At 35.7% G+C, this 18401-nt stretch overlaps 1 protein-coding gene across 1 annotated transcript; it reads right to left on the bottom strand.

Moving 5' to 3' along the window:
• Positions 1–292: 292 nt before the first annotated feature.
• LOC143244976 (uncharacterized) lies at positions 293–12335 on the bottom strand. The gene is made up of 4 exons (XM_076490613.1): positions 12183–12335; positions 6420–6507; positions 4495–4664; positions 293–696 (listed from the first exon to the last, which is right to left on the bottom strand). The coding sequence occupies exons 1-4, from the start codon at positions 12300–12302 to the stop codon at positions 577–579; spliced, it is 498 nt and encodes a 165-aa protein (XP_076346728.1). The 5' UTR covers positions 12303–12335; the 3' UTR covers positions 293–576.
• Between the last annotated feature and the right edge of the window lie 6066 nt (positions 12336–18401).

Raw genomic sequence — 18401 nt, 5'->3', positions numbered from 1 at the left:
ATAGCTCTAGAGTAACTTTGAACGAAATTCAAAGCAAAGCAAACCAAACAGCCTTCTAACGCTGAACGTGATTTGGCAGCAAAGAAATGCAAACCATAGATTTATAATACGGCACACTAACCAATATGCCACGCCTCGCTCGTAGTAAAAAATAATTGTTTTTTACATTACGTTCTCGACAAAGTATTGTATTATTACAGATATTCCCACTATTACGATATGCTTGTCTCTTCGTATACTCTAAGAATATTTTTTCAGACTGTTCGTGTCGACTTGTAACTCAAGAAACAAATTAAGTGTTCCAGTAATCATTTATTAAGCACCAGAAACAATACTTCTCATTGCGTTTTATCATAATTCAACAACACAATACATTCATAAAATATCGAAAAAAATATAAAAAACTAAAATAATTCCATTAAAACATCTTAAAAAAAAAGTTCATATCATAATCCAAACAACTCTGTCAATTTCTTACTTGTTTCAACGTGTAATTTACTTAAGATCTTCGAAAGATAAAACAATCTCTATCCTTTCTGTTCCGGCTTCTAAGCTAATGTTTGTCTTTCTTAAGGCCTATCTTCTAAAGGTGCCCGTTCCAAACTTACAAACAATTGTTTTAACCTCGTCCCCATCGAGCTCCAAAGATCGGTGAAACCTGATAGTTAGTACGTTGGAAAAGCTGCCAGCTGGACACTATGGTTAAAGAAAGATTACTTAACAATGATTTAACTTCATTACTTAAACATAACTCCTGTTTAGTCTAGGAAAATGGGGTGGGAAAGAAACAGAACATTATTTTCATTTTTAGATTTATGAACACAGTATATTCGAAATTCTAACCCTACACCCTAAATTTTAGTTCAAGTTATTTCTGAAATATGAATTGAAAATAACAATCATTAATTTTGCTAACACTCCAGAACGATAGTTTCCTGTGACATTTTTAAAAAATATTATTTATGTCATAATTCGAAGCTTACTGTAAGACAGTAGCTGTTAAAATAAAACTTGCATATTTGAAGCTTTTTTTACAAGTTCTTCAATAAAATTAAAAACCCTACGTACCCAAGACGGCCCACTCAAACTGAAATATGTAATCAGGCTAACCGCAGCGCTCCAAACGGCAGTTTTGATAGATGAGCTTTATTTTACCTTCATTTCAACACATCGACAAAAAACTGTTTATCAACCGACAACATGATAACATAATTTCAGCTATGCAAAACATGCGTTATTAACAGATATATGATATATAACTTTCACACTAGTATTCCCTGTTACTGTGTAGTCACTTGTGTTTCGTGCTCGTGCGTATTGTTAAAAACTAACCAAATGTAGAGCAGAAATATTTCTTAAATACGATATTACAATAGTATATAATCTATATGAAGGCTAGAATGAATCATGCCTTGAAATATCTAAATTTTCTACTTCTAAAAACTTGAACAGGTTTTGAAATTTTGTACTATATTAAATATTTCACTAATCCTGTGTATCTATTAAATCACTTGATTGTATTCACAGGTTTCAATACTGTATCTTCTAACTGACAAACGTCATTACATGCATTGCTATTATCGAAACTTCGTTAAAACATTCAGTCTAATACGAAATAATATTTCGTGTGTTTATTTTGAATTTCGCGCAAAGCTACTCGAGGCTATCTTTAGCAGTGTAAGACCAGAATGAAAGCAGCTAGTCATCACCACCCACCGCCAACTCTTGGGCTATTATTTTACCAACGAATAGTGGGATTAACCGTAACATTATAACGCCCCACAGCTGAAAAGGAGAGCATGTTTAATGCGACGGGGATGCGAACCCGTGACCCTCAGATTACTAGTCGCACGCCTTAACCCACCTGTCCATGCCGGGCCTTCATGTGTTTACTGCAAACAATTTCACCTGCACAGATAAAACACCACTTCCTATATTACGTTCAACAGTCGTTATATCATAGGAATTCATATAATCAATGTGTGTTTTCCTGTAGCAAAACCACATCAGGTTATTTGCTGAGCCCACCGAGGGGAATCGAGCCCCTGATTTTAGATTTGTAAATCTGGAGACATGCCGCTGTACTAGCGGGGGGCTCATATTACAACTCACAAACTTCTTAAAGCATTTGCTCTAAATGTGGTTTTTATTTGAGCTAATACACACTAAAGGGTTTACAGAGCATTTTTCACCAGTTAATACGAACTAATGTCAACAAGCAAACACACATTCCTAACGGATTGCTATTAACCCTTGGAGACGATATAAAGCTATAAAGCGTGCGGTTAAACAGGTCTGGTAAGAGTTATCAAACCTACCTCCAGATGGTGTTGTTCAAATTTTATTACGATCACATTGATCACGTTTCAGCAATACGTAGCCCTCGATAAGATCGACAAGTTCGGGTCAAAGGATATATGATCGTGACATTTGTGCTTTACTAATTGCTAGTTTTACATGTTTGGCGACATTTATTAGTTGACTTTGAATATACGTTATCTGAGAGAGTTAATTTAATTTTATTATCACAGAAAAACATATTTATAGCTAAAGAATTACAATCAAAACATCAACGTTTTACAATCCTTACACTTTCTTTTCAACATCATTATGAGCACGTGCTTGTTCTTTTTATCGGTTTAGATTATTAAAAAGCAAATAACGACACTCATTATGGTAAAATTAATCTATTATTTATGCCATTTTTTTGTTTCATGTAAATACATCACAAGAGATAGTATGAAACTGTCCAACCATTATCATGAACCACAATAATGATTCTCATAACAGAAGTTACAAGGAATGACATAGAACTCTATTGGAACGTTCGGGCCAAAAGCACCTTAAACACTAAAGATTCAGTTCAAACAACACTTTAAAACCTATACTACTGACAACTAAGCCTGCACATATATAAAAATACTACAAAAACACACGTGTGTTACAATTACACGGAAAAGAAAATTATTATTCTCGGCCTGGCATTGCCTAGTGGTTAGAGCGCTCGACTCCGAAGCTGGAGGTGACAGGATCTACTCCAAATCACACCACACATACACGCTCTTTCAGCCGTGGGGGTTGTTACAGTCAATCTAACTATTTTTTAGCAAAAGAGTAGCCAAGGAGTTTGTGTTGGGTGGTGATAACCAGGTACGTTCTTTCTAGTCTCATACTGTTTAATTAAGGATAGGTAGTGTAGATAGCCTCCGTGGAGCTGCCGCGAAATTGAAAAAAACAAACAAACAATTACTATTCTCTTGTTATCCTACAACAAAAATGGCTTGTTTACTATAGCGTACCCAAACCTTTGGTGCAAAAGTTGTAGGGGAATTGGAAAGTCCATTTGTTATTTCTGTATTTTACATAATCTAAAAAACATAATAATTTGGGTGTAAACAGTGTTATTATTATCCCTTGAAGTTATCTTTCCTGCGGATACTTGGTGTTCCTTCAAACAAGTGTATTTTCAGGACGGGTGGTATGGGTATTAAAATAAAGTAAAGAACAACGTTTCAACCTTCTTAAGTCATTTTCAGGTTAACAAAGAGGGTTTCTCGTCATCACGAACTTAAGCACAGAGTGAAAGGGGAATCACCAACTAATAGACGAACATTAGATGACTGTAACATGTACATAATCATTGCTTTGTACACTATACAATTGGTGTATTTAGGAAGCCCACCCCTATATTATGTATGAAGTAAAGGAGTAAGAAAAATCAGTGCACATAACACTAAAGGGCTATTCCTTTAATAGCCTTATCTGAAGCGATATTTTATACGTGCATACTTTATTTGAAAGGGCTGCTTTTCTTCTGGTAGAATCTTTACACGCGTTTAGAAGGGTTATATTTTTCTCTAGATATATATTTGTCAATTGATATATATTATACACGGAAAATTTAGTAACATAGAAACTACAAATGTTCCCTACATTCTCAAATAAATCTCCAACTGCAGCTTAACATCTTATTTTTAGAATTAATGCGATCAATTAGTCAATAGATAAAGTAAATCATCATGAACCATACCAGTTTGCTACTAGCTTTGTTTATTATTATTAGAATTTATAAAGCTAATTATCACACCAAGTAATTCTTTGCCCATAGTTAAGCACATAAAAAGCCAGCAAACAAGATAAATAAAAATTGGGAATTTAAAAATTTGCAATTAAGGATCGTAAAAAGTAAGGAAACAATGATGGAGCTGATGTAGACATTATTTACTCAAACTAGAAATATACAGTTTGATTCAACCAAATGTAGTTACAGATAACAGCATGGAGCTAAATAGGGGTTTGTAGTTTGAACAAGTATTGTCTACAGTATCTCCAGTCGTGTTTCCTTAAATTTTGTTATCTCTTTTTTTAGTTTTTTAATTCCATCTTGTAATAAGAAGCACTTTAACAATTATTTAAATATGCTTCCATCTGAACAAAATAGATTAAAACAGGATCCAAAAATATCTTGTGTTTCTAAAAATTTGCTATACTCACAACGTGTTTGGTTCCACAGTCGTTAAAAGGTACGCGCAGACTGTAATTTGTATCACCAGTTCCATAAATCTTGCAACTGCTATCCTTATCACCAGCATGTATAACTCCAAGGAAAGGCTCATTGAAGACCAAATTTACAAGAATTTCATCAGGGTTGCAGGTCAAAGAGACTGTGTGAATATAAAACAAGCATACCATATAGATATAACATGGATCACAACTTCATTTTTCGAAAGAAAAAAAACACTTTCAAATTACTATTGGAATAGAAATCCACTTTCTATTATTCTGTGCTTGGAATTTCGACAAAGGTTCAAAACATCAATGACCGAATGTTCTTAGTGCTTCAGAGACTATTCACTTGTTAGGCATCAAGTTTGAAACAAGACGAAGTTTCGGGCCAGGAATATGTTCTATTGCCCTAGATAAAACAGGAATTCATAACTAGGTCTGAATTAGTAAGTCTGTTTTTGTCATGAAGAATGAAATAATAATATGTAACATGAGACCAACAAGAGAAAATAAAATTTGCAAAAATGCTTCAAAGTGATGAGTTCATAACCAGTTCATAACCAATCATCCTGATATCAAAGTCGTATAGTTCTTACATCGAGTGATGTAAAATGGGGCAGACGAATGCATTACTCTTGCGTGGATCTACATCAGAAATTTGAGATTCTGTTTTGAATTTCGCGCAAAGCTACACGAGGGTTATCTGCGCTATTTGAGATTCTAGTTTTTTGCTTTGGGCTTATTAAATTTGGCAAGAGAGAAGAGTAAGACTGATATATTTTCCTGCAACAACAAAAAAAGTTAATTTCAAAAATTGGAAAGCAGCTGTGTGTGATGATTCAACATCAGAATCTATTTTATTAATATCGGATGAATGCAATGACTCAAAAATGTAACTGTTCCTTCATGAGTGTCAGTTAATTTTAATAACTAATAACTCTTACAGTGGTCTAATTTTAATAACTCATTACCCTTACAGTGGTCTAATTTTAAAAACTCATTTCCCTTCCAGTGGTTTAATTTTAATAACTCATTACCCTTCCAGTGGTCTAATTTTAATAACTCATTACCCTTCCAGTGGTCTAATTTTAATAACTCATTACCCTTCCAGTGGTCTAATTTTAATAACTCATTACCCTTCCAGTGGTCTAATTTTAATAACTCATTACCCTTACAGTGGTCTAATTTTAAAAACTCATTTCCCTTCCAGTGGTTTAATTTTAATAACTCATTACCCTTCCAGTGGTCTAATTTTAATAACTCATTACCCTTCCAGTGTTCTAATTTTAATAACTCATTACCCTTCCAGTGCTCTAATTTTAATAACTCATTACCCTTCCAGTGGTCTAATTTTAATCAGTCATTACCCCTCTAATGGTCTAATTTTAAACAACTATTACATTATATTATTACATTTCTGTTCCTTTAGAAGCAACTGTCTGCAATCTGAAAATGGTAGGTATAGTTTTGGACATAAACTATCATACCTATTGAATTTAATTTCACTGAATATGCGACGTCAGCCGTTTTGAAGTCAAGCTGTTTTAGATTAAACAGAAAAAAAATATATGTGCATGTACTTATATATATATTCTCAATTTTGTTACGCTAAATTGATTTATATCTTGTGAGATAGATTTTTAATGTGTGATGTATCATATTTTCTTTCCATGTTTGTGTTACACATTAACAGTTACTTCCTACAAGTACCTGTGTATCTTCTAAGGTTCTGAGAAATACTAATTTCCAAACTTATTGACATTTCAATTAATATCATGAAAAGCGTCACTAAAATTAGTGATTTTCATATTTTTTCTGACCTTCGACAGCAGATGATTCAGACACAATCTCATACAAAAATTCTAACACATGAAAATATAAAATTCAAAGTGAAACCAAATAACAAAGCTCACCTCTTGATTTCTGTGATACGTATTCCGGCTGACTATACTGTCTTAGGACGCCCTCTAACGACTCGCCACGACAACATACTAGATGTACCTGACATACGAAAAAGAAAAGTCAGTTTGATAAAACTTGAGTACTAATTTCATTAAAATAGTTAACAGCATTAACAAACACAATTAAATTTTAAAGAAGATGGTATTGTTAGATATTCACTACATTATGAGACTTGTATATTACACATATAACAGTTCACGTTGAAAGAAGCACATACATACATACATATATACACTGCTGGCTAAAATCTTAAGGCCAATGAACATAAAGACAAAATATGAATTTTGCGTTGTTAGACTCAACCACTTATTTGAGTAGAGCTTCGAAAGATGAAAATAAGGAAAAATAGGGAAAATGTGAACACTATGAAGTTAGCCTAAATACTAGCTGGTCAAAAGTTCAAGACCATACCAAAAAGAAGTCTTAAACAGGGTAGGAAGTGCCCAATAAGAGGTCTTAGTAGTGAGTTGCACGGCCGTCATTGCGAACAACTTCAAACATTCGCTTTGGCATGGTCGATATAAGCATTTGCGGAAGGCTGGCTGGAATGTTATTCCAAGTGGTAAAGATGGCTTCACGAAGATCATGCACTGTTTGGAATTGACATCTATTTCTATAGACTTCCCTTGCCATCCACCCCAAACATTTTCAATGGGGTTCAGTTCGGGCGAACACGCTGAATGGTCCAAAAGAATCACGTTATTCGCCATGAAAAAGTCCTTTGTCCTGCGGGCATTGTGGATTGCAACGTTGTCCTGCTGAAAGAACCAGTCATTTCCACACAAGCGAGGGCCTTCAGTCAATAAGGATGCTCTCTCCAACATGCCAATATAGCCAGCTGCTGTTTGACGCCCCTGTATAACCTGAAGCTCCATTGTTCCATGGAAGGAGAAAGCACCCCAGATCATGATGGAACCTCTAGCACTGTGTCGTATAGAAAATGTCTCCGGTGGGATGTCCTTATCGTGCCAGTAATGTTGAAAGCCATCTGGACCATCCAGGTTAAATATTTTCTCATCAGAGAACAAAACCTTCGTCTACTTTTCTACGTCCCATCGTTGGTGCTTCTCAGCGTAGTTTAACCAAACTGTTTCGTGGTGTGGAAGGCGGCGTGGCCTTTGAAGATGTTTAGTTTTTAAAGCCTTTCTCTAGTAGATGCGGTCTTATTGTTCTTGAGCTGCATTCTGCGGGTGTAAGAGCCTTAATCTGGTTCGACAATCGGCTTGTGTCTTGCCGGATAAATTTTCTTGGGCCGACCACTTGAAATTCTCGTTCCGTATCCCTCAGGGTCTTTTAAGAAATTTGCAACAGCAGTCTTACTTCGTCCAATCTCACCAGCGATGGCACGTTGAGAGATACCTTGATTTTGCAGCTCGACAATTCTGTCACGTTCAAACTGTGTCAACGTTTTAGTCTTTACCATGTTTTTACCCAATGTAACACAGATGTCAGTGGGAGATGTTGACAACGCTAATGCTTGAACACAAACGACTAAATTTCGTTACCTCTTTACCGATTAACGCTTCGTTTCAGTATGGTCTTAAACTCTTGGTCAGCTAGTATTTAGGCTAATTTCATAGTGTTCACATTCTCCCTAGTAAATGCTAAAAAAAGGTTTTTATTTTCCCTTTTCTTATTTTCATCTTTCGAAGCTCTACTCAAATAAGTGGTTGAGTCTAATAACGTAAAATGCATATCTTTCTTTATGTTCATTGGCCTTAGTATTTTGGCCAGCAGTGTATATGCCATAATTATGTTATGATTATTTGTATCAACATATGTATGACATAAAATATCACAACACATACTTACAGAGGTTTGTTATAAGGGCATATAACAGAACCGAGCTAACCAACAAAGTTACATTACACAGCCAACAACTTTGAAGTCAAGACGTCATCACACTATACAAGCAGTCAGGAGATAAGTTCTCTTTACTATTTATACTATGTCCGATCACTTGTTTTCTTCTACAAACAAAGAACTAGAGATCTGTGAGCTTCACAACCCTGTTTCAAACATACTGACCAATCTTAAGACAACCTATACACAGTCTAAGCAGCCAATACAACAGTTTTTTTGTACAAACAATAAAAACTATCGTTATTACATGTAAACCATGGCCCGACATGGCCAGGTGGGTTAAGGCGTTCGAATCGTAATCTGAGGGTTGCGGGTAAAGTGTCTCTTCCTTAATGTTTTTTTTTAAATGTTACCAAATGTTGATTATTCATGCCTTACTAAAGCATATTGTCCATTCAATTCAGTTCAAAATATTTAAAAGTTCTTTACGAAAGTTTAAACATTCTTTGAGCACATAGATATGATTTATTCACGGGTTATTATCAATGTTTATTTTTTTATTTTTTTGGTAGGAGGGGTTAAGTGGTTTGTGTGAGTGTCTTTTATAGCAAATCCATACCGGGCTAGCTGCTATGTCCACCGCCCTTTCAACCGTGGGAGCGTATAATGTTTCGGTCAATCCCACTATTCTTTGGTGAAAGAGTAACCCAAGAGTTGGTGGTGAGTGGTGATGACTAGCTGCCTTCCCTCTAGTCTTACACTGCTAAATTAGGGACGGCTAGCTCAGATGGCCCCTGTGTAGCTTTGCGCGAAATTCATAAACAAACAAAGAAATAATACTTAAACGATATAAAACACAAGTTAAACGAGCTTAGATTAGATTTTGATTGAGTTAGTGAGTTTTCTTTCTTCAGTGGGAATGATTGAGTTAACGAGTTGTTAGACATTTAGTGGTTTCTTCAGTCATATCAATACTGAGATTGTATTTCAAAGTACTAGACGTACAAAGAATAGTCTGCATTACGAGAAAATTAACAAGTTCCTGTTTAGCATTATTTATGAAGTTAGGCTTATCGTTGGTTTGTTAAAACAGGTAACTTGTATTGAAAGAAATAAAACATTTTCATTATCATTACGTGAACTGTACTTTGTGCAATATTTCTTCTTTTCATCATATGACAGAAACAAGTACAATATATTACGTTTCTTAGAGTTCACATCTTTTATACATTTCCTACGACTTCTTTAACCTCAGTGTTATAATACTTCTCCAATGTATTGATGTTTTATTTAACTGATGTCATTTTGTATTTCCCACTTTATCCTATTAACGTCTTGCTATATTTGTTTCAGTTTTCTTATAATCCTTCTATACATTTTTACGGCTTTTGTCTTTGATAAAATAGAATTTTATGTGCAACATTTCTGTAAGCCTCACGGTTTGTTCTTGTAATTCTTCTGCTAACTTCTAATCTCTTTTTTTTCTCTTGATCTTTTAAAATAACGATAAGGTTAAATATTATATTTTGATATCACTTCGAGCATGTGCTGCCATCTTAAAGTAGTTTATGTTCTGTATTACTTTTACCAATTCGAATAATACCACACATGGTTATAACAGTTTCTATTATTGGAAAAGTTTATTTTCGAATATTTGGTAAAAAGAGGAATCCATTGGTGATAACGAAAACATTTTATTTTCTGACCTTCAATTTCTACAAATTAGCTTAACTAAAGTTCGCTGATTAATTTTATATCAAAGCCACGAATATAACAATTCCTTTAATAATTTATGGTATTTCTTCTTGTTAATTTATTTTTGTCGAAACCCAAACTCTATTTACATAAAACATATACTTTCCAAACATATACAAAAAACACTTAAGTCAATCACGTATTAATCAAGTTAATGGTGGTAGTGCTGATTTTCAGTTCAAATTTACACGATGATCTATCTATCTGCGCTTTGACCACCAAGAAGAATCGAGTCCTGAATTTCAGCGTTATAAGTCCGGAACATTACAGCTTGACCCACCAAGGGACGTCAGTGAAGTAACTCCAGCAAATAAATATTACGTTACTGTTAACACGTATACTACAAATGCACAAGACTTAATAACTGTCTTTGTCCCAGTCCTTATAAAAGCACTAATTGTTTATACTCACAGCTGTTTGTTACCAATTCTATAACGAGGTGTTTTTTTTTTTATCAAATTTGAAATATAAGTATTATTTAGTTTCAACTTTACATATACTACAACTAATCTTCCATTCAAAACCCACGTGTGTGTACAAAGAGAATCAGAAAACGTTCGTACATCTTTTCCGCTTTTATTTTTCATATCATACAACAAAATTAAAATTATGTACATCGAATTTAAAAGCCTTAAAATGTTACTTGCTAACAATTTGCCCGAAGGCTGAAGGATGGCTTGTATCACTTAAGAATTCTTAAAACACACACATGAACATTTTAAGTTAGTTAATAATTATACAATTAACATAACATCGGACAATAAGGGACCATGTGCCTTTTTCACGACGGTCGTCCCCGTCACATCAAATATGCTCGCCCTTTCAGCCGTGGGGACGTTATAATGTTTCGTTCAGTCCCGCTATTCGTTGCTAAAAAAGCAGCCCTAGAGTTGGCGTTGAGTGATGATAACTAGCTGCCTTCCCTCTAGTGTTAAACTGCATAATTAAGGACAGCTAGTGAAGATAGCCCTCGTGTAACTTTGCGCGAAATTCAAAAACAAACAAACGATACGGTGATTGAACACCCACCCTTGATAAAAATAAGAGATTGATCAAACTCACACTTTAATTTTTTACAGAAAATTATCAAATCCCCTTGTAAAGTGTCATCTGCTACTACTTCTGACAGCAACTCATTACATGAGCCAATCGCCCTGTTAGAAAACAAAGTTTAAACTGTCCTTGCCTGCCTTTTTCAAATGTACAACTTGCGTTTGCTCGTCCTATTCATAGACCCATTATATTCAGAATATAGCAGAGAGAAATCAGAGGCTTTCGTCCTGTCAGTACTCGAGATAGTTTTGAAAATTCCAGAAAGTTCATCTCTTTCCCCTTCTTTTATCAAAATTAAAGCCAGCCTACCCATACAAGATACACTTTCAATCTCCACAGGCTTCATTGTCGTCCTTTCATGAACCCTTACCAATAGGTCAATAATTTTCGCAGTTAAGGCGTGAGCTCTTTATCTAACCGGTCACTGATTCTCTATCAACAAATATCCATCTTCGTCTTTTATTTCCTTAAATATTTATAATTTAGACAAATATTTGCATTGTTTAAAATTTAAAACTGTAAGAATAATATTGAGCGTAAGAATTATTATTATATTATTTTTTCTTTACGCATTTAACCCTCGATTCCCCTCGATGGTTTGTTTGTTTGTTTTTGAATTTCGCACAAAGCTACTCGAGGGCTATCTGTGCTAGCCGCCCCTAATTTAGTAGTGTAAGACTAGAGGGAAGGCAGCTAGTCATCACCACCCACCGCCAACTCTTGGGCTAATCTTTTACCAACGAATAGTGGTATTGACTGTAACGTTATAACGCCCCCACGGCTGAAAGGGCGAGCATGTTTGGCGCGACAGGGATACGAACCCGCGACCCTCAGATTACGAGTTGCACGCCTTAACACGCTTGGCCATGCCAGGCCTCCCCTCGATGGATTCAGCAGATAGCACGAGATGGCTTTGCTAAAACAAAACACACACACACATATTTAACACATAAGCATGGGTATGGTTTACATTTTTACCTTATTGTTCTTCTTTTGTGTGAAATGATTGACAAACACGTATTTCTTCACAAACCTCAGGTAATAAAGTTACTAGTGGTAAAATGAAGAAGATGTAGGATTTAATAAGCAGGGAAATTACTTACCGATAAAAATGTTAGGCCTAAGGTAATAAAGTGAAAGTGCATCATCATCGCGTAAAAGAACATAAACTCGTCTATCACGCATAGAGGCTTCAAACTACACGAACCGTTGAAGGGTAACATGATGAGAAACCAAGCTTGGTTACTTAACTTTAACCAATCAGTGTGAACTTGGAGGCCATCAAATCGCCTACAGATATTTACGTATTCAACCTGCAACAAAAGCATGTCTTCGCTGTAGGAAATATATAAACATATATATTTTCTGGCAAGTTTTAAAATAAGAGGCTAGAACGATGACACAGCAAATGCCATCATAGGCACATTGTCATTATTCGAAGAAATTGCGGTCAAACGTCTTAAATATTAATAGAAAAGAAATAATCCTAAACGTAAACCGATTCGCCATTATCGGTCGTGAGCAAGAACAAGTTACTTGGTGAACAAACTGTTATTTCTACATTTCCTATATGCTTTTCAAAGTTTTGTGAAATGTTGAGCAGAGACTTTCTAAGTGATGTGGAAACGTACTACAGTACAAAGTAAAACAATATCTAAACAAGATATCCTTGTAGAAACACAACCTCTTATACTGAGTTGAATTACATAGAACTAATAAGACGCCCTCCAATGGCACAACGGCATGTCTACGGACTCGTTTGTTTGTTTGTTTGTTTTGGAATTTCGCACAAAGCTACTCGAGGGCTATCTGTGCTAGCCGTCCCTAATTTAGCAGTGTAAGACTAGAGGGAAGGCAGCTAGTCATCACCACCCACCGCCAACTCTTGGGCTACTCTTTTACCAACGAATAGTGGGATTGACCGTCACATTATACACCCCCACGGCTGGGAGGGCGAGCATGTCTACGGACTCAAACCGCGAAAACCAGATTTCAATACGCGCGGTGGGCAAAGCACACATAGCCCATTGTGTAGCTTTGTGCTCTGTTCAAACCAAACAAGCTAAATGCTCTAGATTAATTAAAAGTTGCATTGGGTATTTTTTATTATGTTTATTGTTATTTAGCCGTGGACTCTTCTTGTCTATTTAGTACCTAAACACGGAGTCTATTTAATATATATGCGCAGTATATTAACTGTATTCAATATTTCTAATACGTTAACTCAGCGCCCAGTGATACTAGTAACATATAATCTATAGAAATGTTCAAATCAAATCAGAAAAACAAAAGCTGTTAGTGTATCATCTACGTCTGGTGATTTTTTCTGATTGTTTTTGCGTTTATAAAACCTATTTAATTCCTGTGCAAATAAAAAGTATTGAAGTTGTCATTACTGTAGTTATGCTTGTGAAATTCATAAGTTTCGGATCCATAATAAGAACGGGTTATCTTCATGATTTTCGAAATTAGTTTAACTTATGTGCAAAGAGTGAATATGTTGTTTTTATAGTAGCTAGATGCAATAATTGTTTAAATTTTCAAACTTTAGCTTTTAGTGTTCTGTTATATTATATATATGTGAAATCTGGTGGTTAGGACAATCGGCTTGTAATCTGAGGGTCGCGGGCTCGAATCCCCTCACACCAAACATGCTCGCTCTTTCAGCCGTGGGAACATATGTGACGGTCAATCCCACTATTCATTGTTAAAAGAGTAGCCCAAAAGTCGGCAGTGAGTGGTGATGATGACCACCTGCCTCCGCACTAGTCTTTCATTGCTAAATTAGGGACGGCTAGGCGTATATGGCCCTCTCGTAGCTTTACGCGAAATTCCGAACAAACAAAGAAATTCAACGGTACGTTCAGTCCTACAACACTAAAATCGGGTGTTCGATTCCCAGTGCTGGATACAAAAGTTAGCCTAATGTGACTTTGCTCTGAAACAAATAACACATTATATAACGAAGAACAGTATCACTAATGCACAGTAAAATAAATAAATTGATTTCGGTATAACATAGTTGATTTAGAAGTTAAAAAAGAAATAACAAGGAAGGAAGGAAACTTGTTGGTAAGAGGTGAAACAACAACCGTGGCCATTTACCTTTCTTTTTAACCTTCAAGAATGTTCCGCACGCGCAGAACGGCTCCATACATTCTCGTCACGTGGATACAGCGCATGCAGTTGGTTTCAATATTGCCCCTGGTTACTCAACACTTTCAAACTTTGTCATTTCTCTCTCTACTGGGAACTTTAAAGAAGGTTATATTTTAAATATGTCAATAAACAACGTCTTGAGCTCGAATAAAATAAACTGATTTTAGTTTAATTAGTTCAAGATTACACTAACAGATCAGTAGCTTTCACAGTAGGCAAGTTCTAATTTTAATGGTTACAGAGTTTTGACTCATAGTAATGGGTCAACAGCAGATAATAGTTACAAGCAACGTTCGAGTGCAATTCTTAACTGGTAACTATCAAATAGTATAGGTCGAAATGTTGTAATAAATTAATCAGAACTCGTCTTTTGTAAAAACTCCTTCATTGTAGTCAGTTGTAGTGGCCCGGCATGGTTAAGTAATTTAAGACTTTGGACTTGTAATCTGAAGGTCGCGGGTTCGAATCTTCATCGCTCTAAACATACTCGCCTTTTCAACCGTGAGGGCGTTATAATGTGACGGTCAATTTCACTATTTTTTAATAAAAGAGTAGCCCAAGAGTTGGCGGTATATGGTGATGAGAATCTGCCTTCCCTCTGGTTTTACACTGCTAAATTATTGACGGCTAGCGCTAATAGCCCTCGAGTAGCTTTGCGCGAAATTCAAGAAACAAAAACATTTTCATTAATCGTTGACTCACGTTTATTATCAGCTCTAGTTCCACTCAGTGAATCATGCAGTGAAAATTAATACCCTAATTGTATTATATGAGTCGTGTTTTTTATAGAGTGGATAAATGAAGATATTATGAGAAATAATTCTCTTTTATAAAGCAGCCTTTATTGTTGTATTTTCGCTTTAAAAAGTTTGAATTTCTAGCTTCGGAGGGAAGTTTTAAGTTCTTTATTAAAGTTGCTTCCCTTTACAAGCTGAAAAAGATATTTCAAGATATTTCGGCTGAAACGTGCGTGCACGAATATAAACCGGATTTGTTGAAGACAGGATTTTTCACAAGACTAACACCTAGCTACACCAAGAGCCGAGGCCCGGCATGGCCAGGTGGGTTAAGGTGTTCGACTCGTAAGCTGAGGGTCGCGGGGGTCGAATTGCACCAAACATGCTTGCCATTTCAGCCGTGGAGGCGTTATAATGTTACGGTCAATCCCACTATTCGTTGGTAAAAGAGTAGCCCAAGAGTTGGCGGTGGGTGGTGATGACTAGCTGCTTCCCTGTAGTCGTACACAGCTAAATTAGGGACGGTTAGCACAGATAGCTCTCGTGCAGCTTTGCGCGAAACTAAAAAAAAAACAAACAAATTAATAGCAGACCAATCAACATGTCTATTTTATATTACACTCAAGCCATAACAGACATATTAATGCAAAATTTCCGCAAAAAGTGAGATACGAAGTGAAATTCACGGAAAACAAAACTGACTAGTTCTTTAAGCTTTATACAAAATTGGCCCGACAGTTCATTGAATAAAACAAAGAGAGGAGATGTTTATATACATGTTTACTGTTAACAGCTTTTATGTTGCCTTGTTTCTTATTGTTTTTAGGTTTTCACACAGTATTCATTATACTGAATCTACACACTGAGCAAGTTATTTGTTTTCTTTTTGAATTTTGCGCAAAGCTACACGAGGGCTATCTGCTCTAACCGTCCCTAATTTAGCAGTGTAAGACTAAAGAGAAGGCAGTTAGTCATCACCACCAACCGCCAACTCTTAAACCATTATTTCACCAAAGAATAGTGCGATTGAATGTCACATTATAACGTTCCCATAGGTGAAAGGGCGAGCATGTCTGGTGTGACGGTGACCCGAACCTTCGACTTTCAGATTACGAGTCGAGAGCTTTCACCACCTGGCCATACCAAGCTCCTTTTCCAGTGGTGCCTTCTCTGCAATAGGTTCCTTTTCCAGTGATGCCTTCTCTGCAATAGGTACTTCAGATAATAATATAAAAGCTTTATTTTAAGCCTATGACGTTTCGATAACATTATATTACTGTTATTGCTTGTAATAAAATTAAAATTTTAAAATGTTTAATCCAGCACTATTAAGCAGAAGAAGCTGTTATTGGTCCAAAAAGTTTATCACTTACTAAAGGGTAGCAGAAACTTATTCCGTTTTAAGAATAAAATAATGAAGTTCATCTTTGAGATTTTTTTTTAAATTTTAAAATCAATATAAAACGTCACTTGTACATTTCTTTATGTGCTTTCGTGTGGCTTCACCTACTTGAGCTGAGTTTAAATTTTAGAAAACCAAGTATGATATTGGGGGAGATATTATTTAGGTCTAGAATACATTTACCCCATTTAAAATGAGTTTCTTTTTGTCAATTCCGATGTAGTAACACAATATGTCTACTGTCTTCGGAACTTAAAATTATACACTAGTAATCTTAGGCTTGAAAACAATATAATAAAACATCCTTATTCCCAGTTTGCCCCTGGTAAAGAAAGGTCCACCTTTTCAAAAGCGCTTAAGCTATGGGGTTTCCAATTTTTGACTTCAATAAACCAGTTTTATCTTTAGTTATTTATCAGAGAAAATTTTGCCCTATAGTTTGAAAATAAGTTCTTTTAAGTTTTCCGACTTAAGAAGATTTTTTTTTAACCCTTATTTCTTTATTCATAACCTCTGCTTGCTACAACCTGAAATGGTAGTTGGAAAAACCAGTAATTTAAATCAAGTCATTAGGGAAGGTGCACAAGTGAAGGTAAATGCTAGATCTGTATTAGCTTTCTGTATTAAAGTTGCATACTTTTACCTATAGTCGACCAATAAGCACTGAAGAATTCTATTTAAAAAAAAATACAACTGGCAATAATCTAAAAATAGAATAATTTCTGGGCTTCCACTATAAAAATAACTCTCTTAGCCACTGTGGCTAAACAAAGTATTTTTTTAGCCACAGTGACAGTTGTTTAGCCACAATTTTAGGTCGCCAAAAACTGTATGGTGTGTGACTTTTAATATGCATCAATTCCATCCAGTAAAAATAATTGTAATTATGTGAAAATGTACAAGACATTAAGTTTTGTACTATTTTTTTATTCCCCAGCAATCTTTCCCGCCAAGAAAAACAAAACAAACAAAATAACAAAATAAACATGATAAAGAGGAAAATAAAGAGATACATTTCTCAAAATAACACAGAAACAAAAAAATCTAATGGCAGCTCTTCAGCCAAATCATTCTCAACAGAAGATGTGGTAGAAGTTGTCACCTGAGGTTCCGAAGCCCATTTCTTCAACAGGGAATGGTACCCACGTCTGTCTTTGTGAGTGACCCAGTATATGAATGCAGAGTTGAAATTAAAATGATCTAAAGGTTTGGACTCCATGGATAAGTTCAGTAACATTTCTGTCTTGGCCACAGACAGACTGCTTCTGGCATCTGTTTTGATGCTGTTGTACCTGCTAATTCCCCGCTCACAGTCAACAGATGTAACTGGAATTATTAATCCAATTGCTGCAAGCTGAGACAGATTTGGAAAAGTTTGATGGGTATGGTGGATGTATTCCTTGTAAAAGCTCTTCATGTTTCTGTTTTTGTGAGCATCCTGTTCCATAATGTTCCTTAGCAGCAGCCATTCAAGCAGTGTCTCATCCTCATTGACGAAAAGAGAGAAGTGCTGGATGAGTTCCTTCAAATCATCCTCATCAGATACTGCTCTGCTATGACATGGGCTAAATATTGAAAACATGACATTATGTTACTGTCTGGGAACGCTACTTGTAGTCTTGTGACCACCTCTTCAACAAATGACTCAGCAGCTGATTTGTACTTTTCACGTTGTTTATCAATATCTTTGATGTCATGGCCTCTGTAAGAAATGCAACCACTGGCATCAGGAGCTTGTGGGAGTTCCTTTAGTGCAGTCTGTGTGTAAGGACCAGGGATGCGTACCAGCGACTGAATTGACCCATCCATAATTGCTTTAGCCTGATCATAAGATAAATCAGCTCTCTGTAGAGATCTTGACAAAAGTCCAAGAATGCCAACAACGTCAGCCAAAAAATGTGTCATCATAACAAAGCTGTAACATGACATTTGCTGGACTAGACCATGTAGCAAGGCTTGGCCTGAAGTACCACGTTCCATTGCTACGATCTGCAGGCATTTTATCACAGATGCAATACAGTTGA

The sequence above is a fragment of the Tachypleus tridentatus genome, chromosome 2, assembly GCF_004210375.1.
Source record: "Tachypleus tridentatus isolate NWPU-2018 chromosome 2, ASM421037v1, whole genome shotgun sequence".
NCBI lineage: Eukaryota > Metazoa > Arthropoda > Merostomata > Xiphosura > Limulidae > Tachypleus > Tachypleus tridentatus.
Note: the sequence above shows the minus strand (reverse complement) of the source record. Positions and strands in the feature narration are given on the sequence as shown.

Coding starts and splice junctions, on each gene's coding strand:
- LOC143244976 (XM_076490613.1), bottom strand. CDS start 12,302: ATGTTACCCTTCAACGGTTCGTGTAGTTTGAAGCCTCTATGCGTGATA. Junction 6,508..12,182: donor TAGGCCTAACATTTTTATCG/GTAAGTAATTTC, acceptor TTCGTATGTCAG/GTACATCTAGTATGTTGTCG. Junction 4,665..6,419: donor CGTATCACAGAAATCAAGAG/GTGAGCTTTGTT, acceptor ATATTCACACAG/TCTCTTTGACCTGCAACCCT.